Consider the following 25,413-nt stretch of genomic DNA (forward strand, 5'->3'; position numbering starts at 1 on the left):
ACTTTTGCGGGGGGTGGGGGGGGTGTGGTGGGGGTGGGTGGGAGTGGACCTAGCATTGTTGTTTTACAATTGGCACACTGCCAAACTGCTTTCTAAATATTTATGTTTATAACCATAGATTTGTGCCGCTCTACTCTTTGCTACAGAAGCTCCTGTTTCAATGAGTAGTGGTTAATATAGAAACCCACACATGGTTTAAGTGTGGGGTATAAGTAACTGTGAGGGCTCAGCTGTGGGTGACTCCTAGATATCCACACCCCCCATCTCAAGGCACACTGAGGAAGAAGGGGCAGGAAGGATGTAAGAGCTGGCAGCTGGGAGGGGGGGAGCTGCAAAGTGACTTTCGGACAGGATACAGCTGTTGCACACGGGATGGCCCCACACCCATGTACATATCCGGGTGGCACTGATTGGGCTCAGGTGGCGTTTGATAGCAGTGAACTAGAGGACATGAAGCTGGGAGGGGGCCAGAGTGGGAGGTACCAAGAGGAACTGGAGAGAAGTAGTGGTGAATGGAGATCAAGACAGCTTGTATAAATGCATGAAATTTGCAACGAATAAATAAAAATACGGTTTACCAAACAAAAACCAACCAAAAGAAAATGGCCAGCAAACATCTAAAACACTGTTCAACGCCAGCTTCCTTAGCCATTAGGGAAATACAAATTAAGCCTCCTTTGGAGATGGCTCAGTTCATACACTGACATGAGGACCTAGGTTTGCAGCCCAGCACCATGTAAAAAGGCGGGTGTAATGCACACATTTCTAACCCCAGTGCCAGTTTAGACAATCGGTGAGCACAGGGGTAAACGAAAGTGTGAGGCCTGGTGTCAAAAAATAAGGCGGAGTAGATCTCTGTGGTCTCCAAAACAACACAGGCTATTGTCGTCACCCTGTTTACTCACAGTGACTCCTGGTTCATGGCTATCAAACGCCACCCGAGTCCAATCAGTGCCGCCCATATGTGAACATGGGCGTGAGCCCATCCCCTGGAGCGTGAGCAACCTACCAGAAAGCCACATCCCTAAAAGAGAGTGACCTTCTCCCCGTCAGCAGCTATCAACTGTCAATAGTTCCTCAGCGAGATGCACTGGCATTTAGCCTGGTTTCATTTTATGAAGGTGCTGTGAGTAACCACAGCTGCTGTGCACCAATGTGTGCAACAACTATATGGTGTCTGAAGTCTCACTTTGCAGCTCTCCTCTCCTCCTGCTGAAGACGCCACATCCTTTGGCTGCAGGAAAAAAAAAATCAATCTCAAACAACCAGTAAAATTTATCCCTGATGGCTAGCTTTCACAGTAACCATGGTTACCTGCAAGAGACCTGCACAAGATCAAACTCATCAAGTTCTGGTGTATATGGAACAGACAATCTCTGTCCCATCCCTTATTGCAGAGCTACTGTCAGCTGATATATTCTAGGTGAGTGAAAATCATTTTTTAAAAAGATGTGATTACTGATAGGATTCCCATGCTCCAAGGCATGGCCCCACATTCACCCACGCACGTATGGAGAGCACTAACTGAACTTAGTGGGTTATAAAAAAGAAAAAAAAACCCACAAAACAAAAAAAGGACAAGAAGCTTGGAGAATGACATGTTGGGGGAAATATATGACCATATTTCATTGTATGCACTCATAAAAATGTCAAGAATAAATAAAAAATTAAAAATGAGGTGGACAGCAATAGAGAAGTAGATCCCACATCGTCCTCTGCCTTACACACACACACACACACACACACACACACACACACACACACACACGCACGCACGCACACACTACATGAAATTAGACAGGGACCATAAGAGGAAATGGTTTTAAAGGAGGGGGAGGGGAGGAAAAGAGAGTGATGGAAACATATGAAAGTCAAAAGGGGAACTGTATGGGGAAGGAAGGGACTCAGAAAGAAAGACAGGGGAGGGCAATGTCGGGGAAGGGAACAAGTAAAGTATAATGACGGATGCGTCTGAAAATCTCACAATCAAACCTGTTTATATGCTAACTTCAAAATTTAAAGCAAAACGGTAAAAACAACAAAAACAAACAAGAAACTACCTGTGAATAAATAATTAAATGAAACTTTAAAGGGATTTAAAAAAAAGCCCAGGCCATTTTTGCAATACAGAAAGTGTTTATTATTGACTTATTGTGGACAGGGCATGTGAGTTTTTCCTCAGTGATTCTAGCACCCAAAAGAAGATCTTCCCTATACAGTGAATGTTGTGCTAAAAATACTATTTTATCTAGTAAACACTAAAAGTGACATGCTAGGGAATGAATGCACCACAAAGAATAGGGATAGCAGTAGTTAAGACGAGCCAGTGTACTAGGCAATATCTAAATGGTTTAAAAAGAACATTACTATAGAACAGGCTCTAAAGACTTATTTTTACCTTTTTAAATATCTTCTAGGACTGCTCTGAAGTTTCCATGTTGCAGGTATCTGGATCTCCACTCCCCTCTGGTGACCATTATAAATAGCTTTACTATAAATACTTAATCATAAGACAGTCTGGCATGTTTTCCTTGTTTTTCACACGTGGGTTTGTGCTGTCTGGAAACATGACCTCTTTTCTTCACTGCCAGATTCGTCAGATTTAAAAGATTTCATCTTATTTGGGAGATGGAAAGTATTTTCAGGGGATTAGCCATGGGAAAAAAAAAAATCATTTTCTTAAGACTTAGGCACATGGCCACTGGAGACCAGAATTTCTCACTTAAGAGGTGTTAACATTCTGACCCGCCCCTTGAAATCCTGCTTCTTGGGCCACACTGCGTCCTGGTGTAAAAACCTCCTTTTAAGGAAAACTCCTCCCACGAGGTGTGCACCCTTGACCTCTCTCTCTCTCCTCTCTCTCTCTCTCTCTCTCTCTCTCTCTCTCTCTCTCTCTCTCTCTCTCTCTCTCTCTCTCTCTCTCTCTCTTCTCCCCCTCTTCCCTGTCTTTCTCTTCATCTCCCCTTTATAATAAACTTTCCACATGGATGCAGTGCCTGGGTGTGAAGGACTGTCCACATGCTGCTGCCTCCTGCATCTGCCCAGCATTTTTCCCCTCATGAGTGGGCCCTGGTCTGGCCAGCCTTGGGTCCTCCGCGTGCACAATTCATAACATTGGTCCCCAGTGTGGGGCAATCCCACTGCCTTCTGCCCACTGACAAGCTCTGGGACTCTGTTCTGCCCACCATTTTTCCAACTGGAACACCACCAGGGACCCTGTGGGATTGGTAAGATTCCTCCCTTCCCTTCTGGCCATTTTCCCACAACTGAGGATTCCTCTCAGTTTGCTTGCTGGTACCACACGTCTTTCAGGCTTTAGGCCCCCTGGCCCCTGGCCCTATGCGGCAGCATATGGAAACGGCCTGTGCCCACTCAATCCCGCGGCCCACAGCCTTTGTCACGATGGTCCACGGGCTGTCTTGCACCGTTATCATTGGCCCTCGCTGACCCTCTGGGACACTCGAGGTCAGTTTACAAGGCCTTCTACCTAACTGTGGAAAAATGTGCCTACCCTACCCCAGCTCCCTCCTCATCACCCACCTCCCCATGCTCCTCCAGTGTCTGCTAAGCAATTATGTCATCACCTGTCGCTAGGTTCCTTTCCACAACACGTAAAATTGCCTGCCAGGAAAAGCTCGCTCTCTCTGCCTGTCCCTGGCCTCTAATTCCTCTCCTTGTCCGTAATTGTATCTCTTAAATGTTTTCCCAATGCCGCTTAACTCTGTTGCCAGGACCTGCTATTCCAACCGAGGGAACTTGGCGTGAAGCCCCTTCTTCCCCTCTGGCAGCCTGTGGAGTGGCCGCAGAAATGTCTGTTCACTTGACTGTATTTCTGCTGCTGCCCCTGCTCGCGCTGCTGGGTCAAGCCAGGCGGAGCATAGACCCCTGCCCCCACGCCCGCCCGCTTGCACCATGCTGCAGCTCAAGGAAGGCGTCCCTCTCTCCCGCCAGGCTGCACTGCTACTCTGTTTCCCAGTCGGCCCCACAGCACCGCCTCCGAGCTCCAATGCGTTCCAGTAAAGTTTCCCAAAAAACTTTTCTCCATCTTTCTTTCACAAAGTCTATTTCCTATGTGTGAATGGAAATGTATGACTGATATGGCCATCTATATTTCTTTCTGACTTTGAAACACTTCAGTTTATCTGTTCCTTATCTGCTCAGACATGAACACATGGTCAGGCGCATATTTGATAGGGGCCGATCATGTGGTCAGGCAGCGCCATCTTAAACAAGGGCAATGATGTGATCAAGCCGTCGTCCTAAATACGTCAAAATGGACAGGTCATATGACCTCACTGCCATCTTTACTAAGGGCACCAGGAAGTCACTTCCTGACTCAAGTTATGGGCGGGGCACGCAGCCCGATAGATAGAGTTCCAGTCAATGGAGTTCCAGTTGTGGCCTGGTGTTTGTTCCTCAATGGCCGCTTGTGTGGGTGGGAGAGCTGTCTGGGTGGGGCAGAGGTCCAATCGTGGCCTGTCCTTAATTCCTCTGTGACCACTAGTGTGGGTGGGACCCAGAGACGTATGCATTCCCCTCTGGGGCATCAGCAGAACCATTATATTAAGATTTTAAAATTTCAGATCTTAACATTAATACAATTCTGATACACTTTGGGTCACAAGCGCAGGATTTTAAATTTTTCTTGGTTGTTCATTACCTGCTTTTCCTGATTTGAATTTCAATGCTGATTGGTAATACTAAGGTATTTAAAACTTTTTTTTTAAGATTTATTTATTATGTATACAGCATGTATGCCTACAGGCCAAAAGAGGGCACCAGATCTCGTTACAGATAGTTGTGAGCCACCATGTGGTTGCTGGGAATTGAACTCAGGACCTCTGGAAGAGCAGTCAGTACTCTTAACCTCTGAGCCATCTCTCCAGCTCCTGGTATTTAAAACTTTTATGTCATTTTGTAAGATAATTCCTATAGGCCTCAGAGGATTGAAAGAGTCATAAAACCTAGATCCACTTCACAGAGGTTGGAAGGACTCCAGATAAGTACAGCTTAAATTTTCTCCACTTGTCTATTCCAAAGGATGGTATTTTTTCTCTTTCCTAGTCTTGGGACTCCTGCTCTTCCCAATTACTAAGAATATGGGCCTAAAAATTCCAAATAAGTTCATAATTTTTTTTGAGGGTTTATATGAGCGAGAATTGTTGAGACCAAGGTTGGATAAAGCACAGGGACAGGTAGCCAAACGAATGGAAACACATGAACTATGAACCAATGGCTGAGGGGTCCCCAACTGGATCAGGCCCTCCGAATGGGTGAGACAATTGATTGACTTGATCTGTTTGGGAGGCACCCAGGCAGTGGGACCAGATCTTGTGCTCATTGCATGAGTTGGCTGTTTGAAACCTGGGGCCTATGCAGGATCGCTTGCCTCGGCCTGGGAGGAGGGGACTGGACCTACCTGGACTGAGCCTACCAGGTTGATCTCAGTCTGTGGGGAAGGCTTTGCCCTGGAGGAGATGGGAATGGGGGGTGGGCTCGGGGGAAGGTGAGGGGGGCGGGAGGGGGGGAGAACAAGGGAATCCGTGGCTGATATGTAGAACTGAATTGTACTGCAAAATAAAAAAATAAATAAATAAAACCACACACACACACACAAATCCCACAAATCAATACTGGACAATTCATGTATTTCTTCTCACTAATGGAGAATTGAAGAATATTAGAAACTTCTTTATTTAAATGAATAAGCCATATCAGTTGTTTCATAAATACCTTTTGTTTGTAGGCAATTTTAGAACCTTCATGTTGGTGTTTTAGTTTACATGAAGTCCCATTCAGGTGTCTGGTTTTCATAATCTTAATATGGGAATAATAATTCAAAGAAAATAAATGTATTTTGTGGTGAAATTGAAAAAAAAAGTTCATAAATTTTAACTTCTGTTCCTAGTTTAAATTTGTCTCAACAGGTTTCCACTTGGCTGGCGGACACCTCCAAGCTTCAGTTGCTGACTATACTGCTGCAGACTTGCTAAATGGTGATGTGGACCAGCCCAACCACTGTAATTGTTCCTTGTCTCTACTGCTGGGTCCGATAACCACGTGCTTCTGACAGATGCCCCACTGCTCAGCCTTTGACCAGCCTTTTAGCTTTTGTTGGGGCCCTGACAACAATACCCCAATGCCAGCTTGCCGCAGTTACCAAAGAGAATACATTGTCCCATATTCCTTGTCCAAAATAGGCTGAAATGCTGGGTCAAAAGGAAACCCCTGGCATGGAGGACCAATTGGCTATCTAATGCCCATTGATATTTATTAATTAAAATGGTTCTGCAATAAGATAAGAAACCTGACTTTCTTTATGCTGAACTAGGGAGGTATTGTATGACCTTAAGAAATTATTATTATTTTTTTTCAAGACAGGGTTTCTCTGTGTAGTTTTGGTGCCTGTCCTGGATCTCACTCTGTAGACCTCAAACTCACAAAGATCCACCTGGCTCTGCCTCTTGAGTGCTGAGATTAAGGCATATGCCACCACCGCCTGGCAAGAAATTATTATTTCTATATAAATCATTTAGGATGGACTTTCTGGTCCACCAAGAGGGTCTTTTTCCTTTTCTCAGAGTTGGGCCATACCCTGACTCACAAGCCCCCTTTCTCCTGTTCCCATTTGGCCTTGGGATCTTTCCCCTGTCACTCTTCTTTGCCTTCTCAGGAGACAGCTTAAGAAATAATTATTTCTATATAAGTCATTCAGGATTATAATCTGGCTGTATTCAAAGATCAGTACCCCCCCCCACATCCTTGCTAACTTCATTAAGCTATAACTGAGAAACCTGTATATTCAGATTTAAGTAATGTATATGCTCTCAAAGTTATAAATACATCTAACAGATTTTGTTCTCCTGGTCCTCAAACACCTGTAGAAATCTGAGAATATGGCATTTAATATGAAACGTTTAATGATAAAGAGACATATCAGCTCCTGTATCTTCTCCAAGAAGATGGATGGCCACAGAATTTCTACCTGGAAGCTCATGGCAAGGCTGACCACACAGCAAAAAGCTGAGATCCTGTCCAGACTGTGAATAAGTGGAATAATGGAGGACCGATAGCCCCATACTGCAAAGTCAAGGTGGGTCAGTCTCCTCAAATTTCTACTCCATATCTGTCAGATCTTCTGAGCCTACCATCTGAACAAATGCTGCTTTTGGGGCCTCTGTCCCCAACAACCATGGAAAGACTTGGAATTGCTGCCTAGGTAGCTGGAAAACTCTCTCACTTCTTCTTAAATTTATCCTTCTCAGATCTGACGATGTTTGATGACTAGGGTATCAGTTTAAGAGCTCCAGACTTCATGGTACAGGGTAGACTGGTTTCAGATATAACGCCAGAGGTTCAAAGTTTTAACAAATGGTTCCTAAGGTTTTTAACCCTTTTGCCTTGATGTAAATCCATTCCAGCTGTCTTACAGATACCTACAGGCTCCTGGGAAAAGTTTTGCTGCTGCATCAAGAAATCTAGTCTGATGAAAACTAACAATCTCCAGAGCCCACTTCTGACCCCACCTATTTTTTGAGCATATTTTGCAGATTCTCTTTTCCCACCTGACTTCCAGAGAAACAGCAGATGCCATGGCTTCTGTACTCCTGATTTGATGTGCCACTTCCCCCCAAGCTCCTGGAACACCACCGCTGCAACCTGCCTCCTCAGCTCCCTCAAGGAACGTTCCTGAGATCTTCTGCCACGCATGACTCCCGGTTCCCCCTCCCCACTTCACCCCTTGTCAGCTTGAAGCATTCTCAGGAATTCAGCACCCTTGTTCCCCGACTTGCTCCCATAACTCAACTCTTTTATAATAATCAAAATGGAGGAATGTTAGTATTCTGTTTTGTCCCTTGAAATCCTGCCCTTTGGGGCCACCCTGCGTCCTGATGTAAGAACCTCATTTTAAGGAAAACTCCTCCCCTTCCTCTCTCTTCCGATTTTCCCCCCATGAGGTGCACACCCTCAATCTCTCTCTCTCTCTCTCTCTCTCTCTCTCTCTCTCTCTCTCTCTCCTCCCCCTTTCCTGTCTTTCTCTTCATCTCTCTATTATAATAAGCTCTCCACATGAATGCAGTGCCCGGGAGTGAATGATTTTCCATGAGCTGCTGTTGCCCCCCATCTTCCCAGCATGCTTTCCCTCATGAGTGGGCCCTGGTCTGGCAGCCCTGGGTCCCCCACATGCATAATTCATAACAAGAGGAGCCAGCCATTTTGCTCTGATGGCATTATCAAAAGTGACTTAACTGCTGTTCGTCATAGCACTGACCTGGAACCCCAGTTACTAGGAAGGCTGAGGCAGGAAGATCCCAGGATCCAGGCCTGTTTGGGTTACAAAGTGAGTTCACAGCTAGCCTGGGCAACTTAGTGAGACCCTGTCTCAAAATGAATAGTAAAAACGCAGGCTGGAGCTATGGCTCAGTGGCAGAGTACTTGCCCAACATGCACAAGATCCAGGTTAAATCCCCAGCACCATGAGATGCTATGTAACAGAACTTACGTTTAAATTTGTGTGTGTGTGTTCAGGTGTTGCACACACTTGTGTAAATGTGTTCAGGCAGAGATCGACCTAGAGGTGTTATTCCTTAGAATCCACCCACCTTTTCAGAGATTGTTATTTTATGCGTGTGTGTGTGTGTACCTGCATGTATGTCTGTGTCCCTGTGTATGTAGGTGCCCTTGGAGGCCAGAAGGATCCCCTAGAACTGGAGTCACAGGTACTTATGAGCCACCTGATGTAGGCGCTGAGAACTGAACCCAGTTCCTCTGCAGGAGCAGCAAACACTCTCAACCATCTTTCCAGCTACCTTCTTGTTTTTGAGGCAGTCTCTCTTTCTGAGACCTAGGGCTTGCTAACTAGGCAGGCTGGCCAGTGAGTTTCAGGGGTCTGCCTCTCTCCACTTTCTCAGCCCTGGAATTACAAGGTGCATGTCAGTACATTCAGCTTTTTGAAAACTTGAAATTAAAAAAAAAATTATGTGTATATGTGTTCGTTTGAGTGTGGGCTTCTGCACGTGAGTGCAGTGTCTGCACATGAGTGCATGTGTCTGCACATGAGTGCATGTGTCTGCACGTGAGTGCATGTGTCTGCGCGTGAATGCAGTGTCTGCACGTGAGTGCATGTGTCTGCACGTGAGTGCAGTGTCTGCACATGAGTGCATGTGTCTGCACATGAGTGCAGTGTCTGCACATGAGTGCATGTGTCTGCACATGAGTGCAGTGTCTGCACATGAGTGCATGTGTCTGCACATGAGTGCATGTGCTTGCACAAGCAGGAGGAGGGTGTTGGATCCCTGGGAGCTGGAGTTGCGGGCCATTGTGGGCCACCTGGTGTGGGTGCTGGGAACTGATCTCAGGTTGTCTGCAAGAGCAGGCTGGTATTTTAGCTGCTGAGTCATCTCTCCAGCTACCACATTTTGTACTTGGGTTCTGGGGACTGATCTCAGGTTCTCACGCCTGCATGGCAAGCACTTTACCAACCAAGTGATCTCCCCAGACCTACCACATAATGCAATTTTGACTAAATTTTCATTTTGTTGAAATATTTATAAATCCTCAGTGTATATTAATATTATCAATGCACACTAAGTACGAAGAATATCAAGTATTAAAAATAACAAAGGGGAGACAGAGTCAGCAAGATGGCTCAGAGGGTAAAGGTGCTTGGTATGCAAACCTGATGACCGAGTTCTCTCCCTAGATTCCAAGGTGGACATGCGTCATTAACTCCCCAAAGTTGTTCCCCGATCCTCGCACCTGCACTGAGGCATGCATACCCCTCCCACCTCACTCCCTCTCCACACATACACTAACACTACTACTACTAGTAATAAAAATGTCAAATAAAGGGGACACTTGATATTTCCAATGCAAATGAAATGCCAAGAGGGACAATGTTGCTGCAGCCGTGGAGACTGGCACTGGCCACCAGCCAGCTCTCCTGTCACACCCTCACTTCCTTGTCAGTCTCAAGAGAACTCTGAGACACTGGAGTAAGTTTTACAAGTATGAGATACAGGCTATGGCTCTTTGCCTTAATAGTTTCCTCACTGTGCTTTCAAGTATTTAAATGGTCATGCATGATGGTTTCAGGTAGCCAAGGAGAAAGTATATAATGATCGGAGCTTTAAGAAAGGACATTAGGGAAAGAAATACTTTCCAATATAAATTAAATTCTATCCACCCAATTGTCCAAATCTTTCTGTGTTTGTATCAAACTGTGAGAAACTAGATAAAATCTGCAAAGATTTCCATATGCTTCAACACAGCACTTTGTCTCACATTTTCTCTGAAGGTGTCTAGCTGAACTCAAAGGCATCTGGTTACAGGACTTTTCTAATCAAGGGTGGAACATCAGACAGAATGAGGTAAAGGCCCGTTCAAGGAATGACACCACAATACTCAGTTTGGGAATTTTTTTTTAAGTAAGTGAAAATTTAAAAATTATCAGATGTTTTCTAAATTTGTTCAATTTAGTTATCCAGCTGACAGAGCAGAGCCACACCACGCTTGACCCAATGTTGAATAGGCAGGTCTGTTTCCAACAACATTGCAATAACAAAGTTGGTAGAATGTCCTGTAGTGGAAAGAGTTCCTTTACGTTCACTTGTCTTGTAGAGGGGACAGATATAGGCATTTGTCTTTGTAATCTTGGACTTTTCATCTTGAAAAAGAAGAAAAGAGAGAGACATCCATTAAAGAAAGAGGAAACAGCCATTGTTTCTAAAAGAACATTTGTTTACTTTGTAATAGAATGGCCAAGATCTTTAGTATGATACTTGAAAGATTTAGGTTTTTTTTAACAGTGGGTATATCGAGGCAAGCACTTTTATATGGTTAATGAGTCTGGGTCTATAAATCAAGAGTTGATTGAAAAGTTTTGCTCCTATGGGACTGAAGGGATGGCTTGGTAGTTAATATATGGCTCAGGAGTTAAGAGCACTGACTTGTTCTGGGACCCCAGTTCAGTTTCCAACACTTGTATCTGGCAGCTCACAACCTTTTGTAACTCTAGATATAGGAGATCTGATGCCCTCTTCTGGCCTCCACAGGCACCCGCATACGTACATACATAGCACACACAGACAAACACACAAATTAAAAATTAAACTCTTTCAAATAATTATGTGTATACACATGTGTGTTTCTTTGTATGGGGATGGGAGTATCTGAATATGAGTTCAGTTCCCCACAGAGTCCAGAGAGAGGGCACTGGATCCCCTGGACTGGAGTTACAGGCACTTGTAAGCCATCCAACATGGGTGTAGGGAAGGCAACTTGGGTCCTCTGCAAGAGTAGCAAATGCTCTTAACTGCTGAGTTATCTCTTCAGCCCCATAAAAACCAATCTTACAAAAACAGTTTGGATCTCTGGGAAGGTGTGAATCTCCAGAGGATGAGGGAGGGAAGGAGAAAGTACCCACACAGGGAGTGTGTGATAGAGGAGATTGGGGAGAAACTGCTTAGACTCCAAGAGCACTCCTGAGAACTGCACTGGACATTCTGAATGACAAGTGAAGCAAATGCCAAGAAGTACAACAGCCCTGCAGGGGTGGAAGGAAGCTGGCACTACCTGCCAGCCAGCTTTAACAGGCCAATTAGAAGCAGCTGAAGGTCCTACCTGTTTTTAGCAGGTTATTAATAAGGAAAATATACCAACTCCCGTAAACTCACAAAATAATCTATGTATAATTCCTAGAAGAGTTTTTCTAAATGAAAGGCACCCTTGTCATCGTTGAATAATGTTAGTAGAGAAGATATTTGATAGGTTGGGTGGTGACTGTAGGTAATTGGTGAATATGTTCATCCACTGTTATTTAAGACTAGAAAATTGGGGCTAGGGGGCTTAGGGGGCTTAGGGGTCTAAGTCAGTGGAAGAACACATCTTCACATGTGGGAGACCCTAGGTTTGATCATAAGCACTTCAAAAAGGAAAACTAAAAATAATTTTTCAAAAATTAGAAAAATGAATGAGCCTCATTATTCATTTACTTTTAGAAAAAAATGGTGGTAGTAGAAAGAGCAAGTGCCTCCTCAAAGGGGTAAAGTTGGCCTCTATCCCATGGTTTCCATACGGGTCTTAGATCGCCTGGTTGGCTCCAAGGCCTATGGGCCTCTTACAGCCAGAAAATGCTGGGCACTGGCAGTCTGCATCAGATCCTGTGCACTCTGACACTTAGCAAAGGCACCCAGCCAAAGTGTGGGAGGGGGAAGAGGCTGTCGCTCTGTGAGTCCATCACGGAAGCGTGAGGATGTAATAAACAGGATGGTATCTTAAAAAGATGGGTAGTTTTTAATTTATATGCTATGTGTGTATGTCTGTGTGTACGTGTGCCATGTTTGAGCTGGTGCCTGCTGAGGCCAGAAGAGGATATCAGATCCTCTGGAGCTGGAGTTACCAGCTGACAGACATGGGTGCTGGTAATAAACTTGCGTCCTCTGGAAGAACAGCAAGCGCGCTTCACTGCTGAGCCAGTTCTCCAGCCCTTAAAGCTGTATCTTGTATAGGCTAACAGAATAAAGAAGCAGTGATGGTCCCAAAGTAATATAAGTGCTCCCAAATAGTTACAGCACAGACAGTCCATCTTGTATAAATCACAAATGAATTAAAACCTAAAAGGTTTGGGTAAAAAGTTATTCAGGAGAATAATTATCCTCTAACTATATTCTGTTACATATTTACTTGGTTTTATCCATATGATGGGCATCAGGTCAAACAAAAGTTTGGGATATTGTTCAGCAAGCAATCCACTGCAAAGAGAAATTGATGGATATTAGTAGTGATTCTGAAATTTACTCATTAGAACCAAGTTGCCATTTGGACATTGACCAGAGATACAGGACGCAGACACTGTGCTACCACACTCCACACCCACGATGGTCACGCCGTTCCCAGTCCACAGAGAGTGTGGAGGCTCACAGACAGAATAATCTTCTCCGGTTCCTGACAGGGTCAAGGGTCAAGTGTAAGCTGGGCATGCTGACTCATCCCTCTAAGTTCAGTGCTACAAAGGCTGAGCCAGGAGCACTACCATGAGTCCAAGTCCACTCTAGGATACAGAGTGAGACCTCGATAAACAAGACAAAATAAATATAAAATAAAGTAAAGAAAACAGGTCTGCTCTCTAGAGAATCTGTTTTCCTTTTAGTATGCTACATTTTTTTTTCCGGTTAGGAAGGAAGGAAAGTTAAGCAATTGAAGAAGGAGAAGAAAAATGGCAATGAACTGTTGAGGGGTGAACCAGCCATGGTGGTGCACACCAGGACGACAGTGCTTGAGAGGATGCGGCATGGGGATAAGGAGTTCAAGGCCAGCCTGGACTACACGTCTGTGGGGAATAGAACTCAGAAGTGTACAGGGCTTAAAGATGAGAGGCTGCCATGAGTCTCCGAAGAGACTCTGAACTTTGGAATTGTGACAGTGTTGAGACTGTGAGAGACTGTGGGGACCTTTGAAGTCAGACTGAATGCATTTTGCATTATGATCTGACTATAAGACCATGGAGGCCAGGGAGGGGAATGAGCCCCTTCAGTAACCCTGTCTTGAAATTATCTCTATAGAATTACCATATTGCTTCCTTTTCAGTGGTTTTTCCTACCTCATTTTCCACAGACTTGGGAGCAAAGTCCAACCCTGTTTTTGAACAATAGATCATGCCGATAAATGAATTGTTAAGGACCAGGCTCTAAGGGAAATGTTCTGCCTTTTCTTCTCATCCCTACTTTTTTTAAACCAGAAAAAGCTTAATAGTTTCCTCTCTGTTTCTAAGAATAAAGCTAGAAATCTGTATACACACACACACTCAGATACACACAGACATACATACACACACACACACACACACACACACACACACACACACAATCAAATGTCAGCAGAAGATTTCCATTCACTAAATGGGAGCTTTATTAAACTGTCAGTGGTTAAAAATTGATTCAGTCCTACACATTACAAGATGGAAGGGAGCCGTTTTTAAGTAGAAGCAGGAAAATAATTTCAGCTAACTTTTTTACTAATGAGACCACCAGAATATTAGCTAAAATTGTTAGGACCTAAAAATAATCCCTCGTCGATTTTCCCAGTCTGTATGATGACTTGTGCAAGGATTCTGAACATGTTACTCTCATAGAAGAGACCCTTTGCTTTGTTTGTTTTTTTTTTTTGTTTTTCGAGACAGGGTTTCTCTGTGTAGCTTTGCGCCTTTCCGGGAACTCGCTTTGGAGACCAGGCTGGCCTCGAACTCACAGAGATCCGCCTGGCTCTGCCTCCCGAGTGCTGGGATTAAAGGCGTGTGCCACCACCGCCCGGCGAGACCCTTTGCTTTGAAAGAAGACAGGAGACCACTATCATATCTATGACTAATCTGTGGTGGCAGACGGTTTGAGTGGAAAGCACTAACCTGGTCCTGTCCCACCGTGCTCCATCAAGGTATAACCCATGAATATACACGCCGTCTTCTGGTGCACTGTCAGAGGCATGACGAGAAATCACCTGCAAAGAGACCCACACTATTAATGTTGTTCACCACATGCCTTCATCTCATGAAGAAAACTCTGGCTGAACAGTCAGGGTACATTAAGAAAAAAAAACCTGTTAGACTATAAAGTTTTTCAGCCATAATGTCTAAAAATATACAATATTATACAGTTGCTCTGTGTGTGTGTGTGTGTAGGCATATGAGCATGTGTATGAATGGGTGTGTGGAGGCAGAGGTCAACCTTGGGTGTGATTCTTCAGGAGCCATCCTCCTTGCTTGGTTGGCCAGTGAGCCCCAGGTATCTACCTGTCCACTTCTCCAGCACTGGGATTACAGATGCATGTAATCTGGCCAGCAGTTTTACATGGGTTCTTTTCTAGGGATAGAAGTCAGGTCCCCAGGCTTGTGTGTTAAGCATTTTACTAACTGTGCTATCTACCCAGCCACATATAATTATTTTGAAGCATTTTATCACATTATTTTTTGTTAACATAAGAACAATACTGGGTTATTTGTACCAAATATTGACATTACAACAGTTCTAAAGACTGTAAGACAAGAGTTACATAATTTATAAGACACAAAGAATAGAGAAATAATTTGGTTATATTGAACCTTTATATATAAATTTTGCATATTCTTCTTGCTTAAGCATATGACTGATTTAGCATCACACTATTGAGTTAAAGGAGTGACCTTCCGTACCTCAAATTCGTAGCCTAGCAAATCAATAGGGATGGTGTATTTTCTGGCATAATTCTGCATCGCTCCGGTCAAAAAAGCTTGGGTGAAAAAGAAACCAGAGATCCAAAACACATTGGGTTTTCCCAGAGAGAACCATTCCTGCAAAGGGAAGCAAGACACATTACGTCTATTTTCACGCAAGTGTCACTGCACATACAATTCCTGATTCTGATTTCCGTCTATGTTGTCCTCACTTTCCCTGACATCCAATGCTCCCTCTTTCCTCCTTTCTTTTTCCTAGTTATTCTTGAAAATTCAAAATGGTTTCAGCATTAATTTGAGTAAGTTTAACTTGAAAGAGTCAAATCTGCAAAAGGCCAACTGTAATTTTGAGTATTCATTACATTGTTGAGCCCAATGAAAAGCTGCCATCTTTAGAAATTTTAACCTGTAATTAATGTTATTTCTCATGCTAGTCCAGCTCTTGAGGCCGGGTAAGCCCCTTGTTTGCATGTGCACTGCCCACTCCAGATGCTCAGTCTTCTTCCTGCTCCAGCGTGACCTGTCCTCTTGCTCCTGTCTACTCAATGTCTGAACAATGTCGCCGAGACACTTCTGACCAGGCATAGTTTGTCATCTTGCATAATTCTGCAACGGCCCACCAAAGCAAAACCAGACCTCCTAGTCTCCTACTCAAGATTCTTTTCCATCTGGCCCCACGGTATATTTTCAAGTGTGCCTTTTACTTTCAGGAATTCTTCACTCTAATTAGCCAGGCCTACATGGTGGTCCTGGCTATGCTGAATGAGCACCGTGGTTTTTTTTTTTTTTTTTTTTTTTTTTTTCTGCCTTTCTTTCGCCCCTCCCACATTCTCAGTCTGAGTCTTTCTGCAGGCAGAACTCTGCCTAGTCCTGGAGTGGAGCCTGTGGTTAACATCTGGCCAATCACACTTCAAGTCACTGCGGCAAGTGACACAGTGGAAGCCAAGATGCAGAAGCGCTTGCTGAGCCCTTGCTAAAGGTTTCACCGTACTCTCAAGCATCCCTCTAATTCCCCACACGGTGCTTTTGTGTAAACATAAACTATGAGATGAGAAAGCACAGGAGCCGAACAGCAGCTTCATCTTTGTGCATATATATGCATGTGCAGCCTGGGAAGGGAGATTCAAAGAACTTCTCTCACACTTCTTTTTTTGAGATAAGATAGAAGACAAAGGACAAATGGTGATAAATCTAAGCTTTGGGCTTTTTTGTGACTTCCTTTGAGCATTAAAATCACAAGACAACATTAAACAGTAGAGTCTGGGAATCACAGACTTAGAACTTTTATAAATATGTCACTTGAGTTTGACTAAAGTAAAATTTCAATTTTCTACTCAGTACTTCAAAACATGTGCATTTTATTTATTTTTAATTAATTATTATTTTTTTGGTTTTTTTTTTTTTTTTTTCGAGACAGGGTTTCTCTGTGTAGCTTTGCACCTTTCCTGGAACTCTGTAAACCAGGCTGGCCTTGAACTCACAGAGATCCGCTTGCCTCTGCCTCCCGAGTGCTGGGATTAAAGGCATGCGCCACCACCGCCCGGCATTTTATATATTCATACATTTTGCTTAGATAACCAAGAAACTACTCATCACATTTCTTTCAACCTAGGGACTTTAAAGTGACCACAGTTGGTTACTAATCTCTCTCTGCTCAACAATGACAAGTATATATTTTGCTATATACAATATATACTGTGCTATATACAATATTTGAATGAATGTTTTTCATTTGAATAATACATATTTTAAGTATAAAATTATCTATCAACTATCTATCTATCTATCTATCTATCTATCTATCTATCTATCTATCCTCTATCTGTCTATCTACCTGTCTGTCTATCTATCTATCTATCTATCTATCTATCTGTCTGTCTGTCTATCTATCTGTCTATCTATCTAATACTTTACCTGTAAAAAGGTCAGTCGGGCTAGGAAATCTGTGATGTAGCTTCCAAGGGGCTTCAGACTTGGGTATGATCGTTCCGCCCACATTTCTGGAACCTTCCCAACAAGCAAGCTGCTTGAAAGTGCTTCCAATGCAGAGTCCATTACAACCACACCTTTAATAGCCTTCTTAAGGTCCTGTAGAGTATTGCGTATAGTTCTAATTAAACTGCAATGAAAGAAACTGTGTCATCAACATATACTTGATAGTAAACATCCATGTACAATCTACAAAAGAAGAGACAACAGGAAACAGTCACAGCTTTGTGGGAGGGTTCCCCAAAGCATGGCTATGCCAGTCGATAGGTGGCATATGAGTTAAATGTAGGTGCCATTTGAATGAGCATTGTCATTTTAGCCATTACATACTTTTTTTTGAGACAGGGTCTTACTGTGTAGCCCTGGATAACCTGGAATTGGCTATGTAGACCAGGCTGGCCTGGAACTCACAGAGATCCCCCTACCACTGCTTCCTGAGTGCTGGGATTAAAGGTGCACACCACCACAGGCGGCACACTATTTTGAAACACAGAATAAACCAGTAGCATATCAATTTATTATTATTTGATATTCGTATCAAATAATATCAAATACTTTTCTGGCTATTATTGCTCAGGACTAGATAACTTTAAAAAGTATATGTTGATAAATTATAATTGTGTATGTTTATGGAATATAAGGTGGTGTTATAATTTTTAATACAATTGGAAAATCATGTTAAACTCATTAACAGATCATTGCAAATAGTTCATATTTTATGCCATGAGAACATTGGAAATATACATTTTTATGGTATTCAAATGGAACATGTACAAAATTATGATCTGTATTATGCAGGCTGTGTGACTGATCTAACCAATCAAGCTTTCCCTTCTGTCTAGTGAGACTCTGCACATCTTGACCGCCATCTCCCAATTCTCCCATCTCCCAGGCCCTGATAACTACTATTCCACTCTGTCATATAAGATTAGTTGTTATCCACAAAAACGAGAACATGTGTATTCATCTTTCTAGGTTTGGCTTATTTCATCTAGGAAATATTCTTCAGTTCCATCACTGTTGACACAAATGACAGAATTCCTTACTTTTAGGAATAAATACTATTCATTGTGTGGTGTAACACATTTCCTTTATTTTTTGATGGATACAAATTGATTCTATAGCATGGTTATTGTGAACAGTGGTGTAGTAATCATAGGAATAGAGACCTCTTTTTGACATATTGATTGAAAATCTTTGGGTAAATACTCAAAAATGAGACTTCTGGTGGTATGGTAATTTTGTTTTTGGTTCTTGAGGACCCTCCATGCTGTTTTCACATAACGGATGTATGGGTTTACTTTCCACTGGCCGTTTTCATGAGAGCAAGGGATGGCACTTACACTTTTCATTTGCGTCTCTTCTAGGTGCTGATGCTGGTGCTGGCCTTCCTTCTAACAATGGCCTTTGGATAACTTGTGTGAGAATGTGTGTTCAAGTCTCTTGCCCATTGATTAATCTGTAAGTTGTGTGAGTTCCTTACATATTTTACACATGATTGCTTCCTTTGATATGGAGAATCTTTGTATTTTGAGGGAATTCCATTTGTCTGTCTTTGCCTTTGAGGGTTACAGTCTCAGGCTTGTTTGTCTGGTATTGGTGACTGAACTCAGGACCCTGTGCATTCTAGGCATGTAGTCTATCACTGAACCACCGGCCCAGTACACTTTCAGGTCTTGGGTTAAATCTTTATCTATTTGCAATTCGCTTTGTATGTGGTATGACATAGGTCCAATTTCCTTCTTTCGCCCTATGCACATCCGGTTTCCCCAGCACCGCTTACAATGAGACCATAGCTGCTCCAGTGAGTACCACTGGCACCGTTGTCAAGTATCAGCTGACTATAAACGTACGTTTTCCATTTTCTGAACTCTTTCCTCTGTCCCTCCCTCCGTCAACGTGTTCAGTCACCACCATCTGATCGTGCTCCTGGAGTTTGGGTAGTGTGATGTCTCCAGCTTTGCTCTTTTTTGCTTATAACTGCATTAGATATTTGAGATACTTTCTGACTCTTTATGAATTATATGAATTCTAAAATTGTTTTTCCTATAGCTATGAGACAAGACCTTTGCACTTTTATAAGGGTTTCTTTGGATTTATGGACCATTTTGGGAGGATCAAATTCATTCAAGCAAAGAATCACCTGAGAAAAAATATTAGGTAAATAATATTACAGATAACATGGAAATATAGAAAAAAGTTGAAAAAAGGTGTTATGCAAGCAGGACAAAGTGGCATAGCCCTGTAATCTTAGCACTTGAATGACTTAGAATTTCTTTGCGCTTGAGGCCAGCTTGGGCTATATAGTGAGTTCAAGGACGGTCTGTGCTATATAATAGCAAGACCCTGTTTCATAAAACCCAAAAAAGTATTATGCAATGGCTGAAAAGGGAAACCATGTATCAAAGTATGAATTATGTATTGATTTATAAATTTTCAAACACTGTTTTCTACTTAAGTCCAACTGCTGAGTAGACCATAAATATACCTGTAGTGATTAATGAAGCCCTACTAGCTGAGAGACTGAATACTATTATATATATATATATATATATATGCATGTATATATATATATATATATACACACACATATAATTATAGTATTTATATAAAAATACTGAATTATTGTTGGAGATATGACTCAGGGGTAGTGCATCTGCCTAGCACATATGAAGCCCTAGGTTTCAATCTTTAGAACCACAGAACAAAGAGGCAAGCAAACAAATAAATTATGCTCCCCTCAAAACCCAGAGTTAAACAGAACAACATGGTATTTTCATATAGTTTACTTTAGTATTTCAACAAGTCTAGAAAACAAAATAAGCATGGAAATATTACAGAAAACTCATAACAAAAACAATTTTCTCTTTCTTAATCCAGTTTTGAATTATAAAAAAATTCAATAAAAGTCAGCGCAAAAGTTTGTTTATCATGGGGTACTTAATCAACTTCAGTAAGAAAAGGGAGCCAGACATAGTGGTACACATCTGTAATTTAGCATCTTCAGAGGTGGAGGCAGCAGGTTTAGGAGTTCAAGGCCACATGAGCTACACAGCAGGCCAGCTTAGGCTATACTCTGTCTCAAAAACCAACCAACCAACAAATAAATAAGGTCAGGTCTAAAGGTTAGTTGATAGCTAATCTGGGCCACAGCACTTAAAAATAAAGAGAAGGAAGCACATATCAGTGACAGAAACTGATAGAAAGGACAGATAGACCCGTCCATGCTCACTCTGTTTAAACTATTTTTAAATTATGTGTATGTTTGAGTATCTGTGTTTGGGTAAGTGCATATGAGCGCAGCTGCCAGACCAGAGGAGGGAGCTGGATACCATGGAGCTGGAGTTACAGCTGGTTGGGAGCTGCCTGGTGAGGCTACCAGGAACTGAAGTCAGGTCCACTGGAAAAGCCGCAAGTGATCCTAACCACTGAGCCATCTCTCCAGCCCCATCTTTACTTTGTGAAGAGGACAATAATAGATGAGAAGTTATGTGATTAATGACTACTTCTAATCAATAAGAGTAGATATCTTTTTCATAATCATTTTTACATGATAAAAGATTCTCTCCTGGGGTAAAAGGCTATGATACTTAAAAAAGTAAAATTGGACATTTTGATAATTTCTTAAGATATTAAAATTCAATAGCAGTAAGTCATTTTGTCAGCTCTGGTTGGCTGCTTCTGACTTCCGGGGGATTTACTCACTTGTTAAACCGTTCCATTTCTTGCACTAACACAGTATTCATGCTCTCCTCATACCTCACAGGATAATAGCGTAGTGCTTTTTCAATGTCAAAATCATTGGGGAGCTGAAAGAACACATGTTGAAAATCACAAGTTACTCTCAAAATAGACACTAAGCTTCATTCAGCTATAACGTCAATAATAACTAATACATAGGTAATCATTATTATTTCCACTTTACAGATAGGAACATCTTTATTTCTAAAAATCTGTACAGTTTCTTTTTGCAAACTCAGTCTTGTTTTCCATGGATAAAATGTATTTACAATTTCATAAATGTTTCATGTTCACTTATAATTGATTATCACTTACCCTCCTATCAAATGGTTAATCTTGTAAACACAGAAATGTTCTAGGGCACAGGGAGAGAGAGAAAGCCACTTAGTGTGTGGTTCTGATGTCATATTTACAGATACTTGAGGTGATGAGGTGGTGAGGACTTTGGAATGTTCAAAGTCCTAAGACATTGGAGCTCACACTCCTGAGGTGGCAAGAGAATTCCCAGTTAGGGAATGCTCGAACTGAGAGTCAAGCTGCCCTTTGCATCCTAAGAATCTAAGTGATGCCGTCTAGTGATTTTGACTCAGCACTCCCCCAAATATGTCTTAAATCTTCTTCCAGGTCCTTCCTAGGAATCTTACTGGAGACAGCATTCACAAAGTCAACTGCCTTTCCCCACAGAGGTAAACCATAGAAGCAGGTGTGAAGAGAGGCATATTGCAAAATCAGTAGCTTGGAGGCCAGGACTGACTGTGGCCGCCATCATGGTGGCAGACAGTGGACCTCCCTCCCTACTTTAGTGACCACAGCCAGGATTGTGTGGGAATCCTGCGCGGTACAGCCCATGGCCTCTGGAGGCAAGTGGAATAGGGGCCCGATTCTGCCATGTCAGGGTGTCTGACACTGAAGGGTGGGCATACTTACAGTAGCTACATTGGAAGGGAACTATAAAGATTGCCGCTGAGGGTCATAATCTGTTCACATTCCCCTTAGTCACTGGAAAAGATGACAGTAGAGTGCCATCTGCATTACCTAGCAGGCTAAGTGCACTGGGCTGTACCATGGAAAGGGAATGCATAACTGCAGGCTGAGCACTGATATGACTTCCTTGTGACAGTCACCTCCGAAGGTACAGATAAAATAAAATAAAAAAAACCCACCATGTTCTCCCTGAACCAGCAAGTTCAGAACATTCCATTAAAATTTTCTTTTTACTTTTGATTTAGAAATAAAAGTGAATGATAGGCACAGTAGTTCATCCACAACTCTAGTTATTAAGGACTTAGCTATATAGTAGGCATTTTACAAACTACTTTAAATTAATGTTCTCCTTAATGTCCTCAAAAAGCCTTATAACAACTGCAACTACTCTCCACCTAGCAGATTTGGAAACTAATGTATGAGAAGTAAAGTATGTTGCTGAAAGTTGTAGTCCGGCTTCATGGAATTTCCCATCCAAATGCAATTTCTATTACAGCAGAAGCACCGCATTTCAAACCAAGTGTCACCTGGTAGAGGATATCTTCAGTAATTTCTAACAGGATCTGGTCAGTACTTCCCGAGGAGCCTGATTGCTTGGAGCCTCCCTGGGTGAGAAGCAAGGACTCAAAAAGGACTTTTGTTTGTTGAAGATCTTTGGAGATATCAACATTGTCATGTAATCCGAATATCTCAGGTTCTTGAGTAAATGGAAGTTTCTAGGGAAAACAGATTCAGCATGCATCATATATTCACTAGGCATCAGGATATGCCACTCCAAAACATGCCACCTTAGCATAAGCATTGCTTTGAGCTAAAGGCTCATTATGTTTGGGGTTTTCTTCCTCCCCTAATCTGCCTAACAGCAGGGCGTTTGCAATTTCTCCCTTGTGTTGTGCCAAGAAGAGGAGAGTTCTTCCTAGAGCCAGAACTGTACTGGGGTGAATCTGCAGTTTCTACTAAGATAACTTGATCTTCTATTAGTTTCCCTCATACGTTTCTTAAGTACTTTCTCACAATTTATTGCCCCTTAAGATCCAAGGCTTTTCCTTTGTTTTATCCATGTATTTAAATGGCTTTATAAACCCCAAAGTAAACTGCATCTTTTGGTTTTCAATCCCTTCACTGAAGCTTCCGTAGACACAAAATATTAACATCAATACAAATTATATGTTGTTTCTCCCACGAAACTGCCTTTCATCCAGGGAATACCATAAGGGCAGAGGAAAGTGTTGTTCTTTTCCTACTACAAAGCATCAATTCCTGTTATAGAATATTTTTTTAAGGTGTGTTACTTTTGTTTATGTTGTATTTATTTAACTCTGTGAAGCTGTGTTACTTTGCCTGTGTAAAACACCTGATGGTCTAATAAAGAACTGAACGGCCAATAGTGAGGCAGGAGAAAGGATAGGCGGGGCTGGCAGACAGAATAGATAGAAGGAGACATCTGGGAAAAAAGGAAGAAATAGCCAGAGAAGGGGGAGGACATCAGGGGTCAGCCACCCAGCTACACAGCAAGCCGTGGAGTAAGGGTGAAAGTAAGACATACAGAAGAAAAGAAAAAGCCCAGAGGCAAAAAGTAAATGGGATAATTTTAAAGTTAAGAAAAGCTGGCAAGAAACAAGCCAAGCTAAGGCCAGGAATCCATAATTAAGAATAAGCTCTGGGTGTGATTTATTTGGGAGCTGGGTGGCGGCCCCCAGAAGAATAAAAACAAACAACAACAAATTCATAAGGCAGATGTGCAAACAGCAAAGGGTTAAGAATCAACTAAACATCAAATACCAAAAGCTTCAGATTCTCTGATGTCCAGTAACTACCTGGACAAAAATGAGTCTGAAGTTCATTAGAATCTTGCTTGTCTAAACCTGTACGTTAGAGGGTACAGATCATCGCTCAAAACACACACACACACACACATACACACACACACACACACACACACACACACACACACACACACACACACACACACTTTCTCTCTCACACATTCATACTTTTTCTCTCTGTCGCACACATACACTCGCACATGCACACACACACACACTCACACATATTCTCACACACACATTCACATACTCTCACATACTCACTCACACACTTTCACAATACACTCACATACACTCTCTCACACACACACATTCACATACTTTCTTTCACACACACTCTTTCACACACACACTCATACACACACTTTCATACATACTCTTTCGCACACACACACATACTCATACACTTTCTCACACACACTCACACACATTCACACACTTTTTCACACACACACTTTCTCATACACACATTCACACACTCTCTCTTTCACATATACACTTTGTCACACACTTTCTTTCTCACACACACTCTCTCACACACATTCACACACACACTTTCTCTCTCTCACACACTCTCACACAAACACAAATCTGTTTTACCCTCGTTTCAGACCACCATTTACCTTAATGAACTCAATGTAGTCCTCGTAAGTGCCTTTGGGAGGTGCAAAATAGTTGCCACTGGGAGAGAACTTGTAATGAGGGTTTTCGATGATGTGTAAGTTGTAGAAGTCTGCCAGCATGGTCAACAGGAGACGTCTGTCCCAGTCGTCCGTCACTCTTCCTCCATAGTTACACTCCCCGGTCAGGTAGGAGATGGCTTCAAATGGGATTGTGTCATATTCATTTATAAACAACTGAAGCAAAGACAGAAGTGAAAAAAAAAGTAGATTCTTTCATTTCATTTCCGGTTTAAAATGGCTTCTCTTCTCTCTCCCTCCCTATGTAGAAAGGGAGTTGAAAGAATTATTACCGAATGTCCGGTGTTCAGTATTTTATTTTGAATGATTTTGTCTCCATTCTCCATTCTTCCGATATAAAGACCTTGATATTTACTATTTATTTACTCTTACTCTATAGTCCGAGCTGGCCTCAGACTCAAGCCAATATACCTGCTTTAGCCTCCCAAGGCTGGGATGACCAGGGTGAGTCACCGTGCCTAGCTCATCCGTTGATTATGTATGGGGGTGTGCATGCATCTCAAGTGGGTGACTGTGGAGCCCAGATCAGGATACTGAGTGGTTTTCTTTATCTCTCTGCTTTGCTGCCTTGAAACATGGTCTCAGTGAACTGGAAGCTTGCTGTTTTGGGCTAGGCTGCCTGGCCAGTGAGCTCTGGGATTAGCCTGTCTGGGCATGCACATAGGTGCTGGAGATTCTCAGTCAGATGCTCAGGTAGATCACGTGCTCTTTTCCAGTGAGCCATCCTCCAGCCCTCAAAATGCCTTTTTCTTGAAAAAAAAATTACATGTGATCATGTGTGTGTGTGTGTGTGTGTGTGTGTGTGTGTGTGTGTGTGTGTGTATTTATGTATGTAGTATGAGCACATGGGAGTGTAGGTGACCCCAAAGCCAGATTGACATTGGGTCCCCTGGAGCTGAAGTTACAGGTGGTTGTGAATTACCCAGCATGGGTGTTGGGAACTGAACTCAGGTCCTCTGCAAGAGCA

At 42.5% G+C, this 25,413-nt stretch overlaps 1 protein-coding gene across 1 annotated transcript in view; it reads right to left on the reverse strand.

Annotated features, from left to right (window-relative positions):
- Positions 1 to 10,403: 10,403 nt before the first annotated feature.
- Positions 10,404 to 25,413, reverse strand: part of Dnah12 (dynein axonemal heavy chain 12) — a 178,081-nt gene continuing 163,071 nt past the window's right edge. The window contains exons 69-76 of the mRNA XM_052733823.1: positions 24,369 to 24,602; positions 22,447 to 22,635; positions 20,900 to 21,003; positions 17,120 to 17,324; positions 15,185 to 15,322; positions 14,402 to 14,493; positions 12,685 to 12,752; positions 10,404 to 10,666 (exon numbers count right to left, since the gene is read on the reverse strand). Of these exons, the coding sequence (XP_052589783.1) occupies positions 10,476 to 10,666; positions 12,685 to 12,752; positions 14,402 to 14,493; positions 15,185 to 15,322; positions 17,120 to 17,324; positions 20,900 to 21,003; positions 22,447 to 22,635; positions 24,369 to 24,602 (1,221 nt within the window). The 3' untranslated portion in view covers positions 10,404 to 10,475. The remainder of the gene's footprint in view (positions 10,667 to 12,684; positions 12,753 to 14,401; positions 14,494 to 15,184; positions 15,323 to 17,119; positions 17,325 to 20,899; positions 21,004 to 22,446; positions 22,636 to 24,368; positions 24,603 to 25,413) is intronic.

This window comes from Peromyscus californicus, unplaced genomic scaffold (assembly GCF_007827085.1).
Source record: "Peromyscus californicus insignis strain IS unplaced genomic scaffold, ASM782708v3 Scaffold_12__1_contigs__length_115047231, whole genome shotgun sequence".
In the NCBI taxonomy this organism is placed as follows: Eukaryota; Metazoa; Chordata; class Mammalia; order Rodentia; family Cricetidae; genus Peromyscus; species Peromyscus californicus.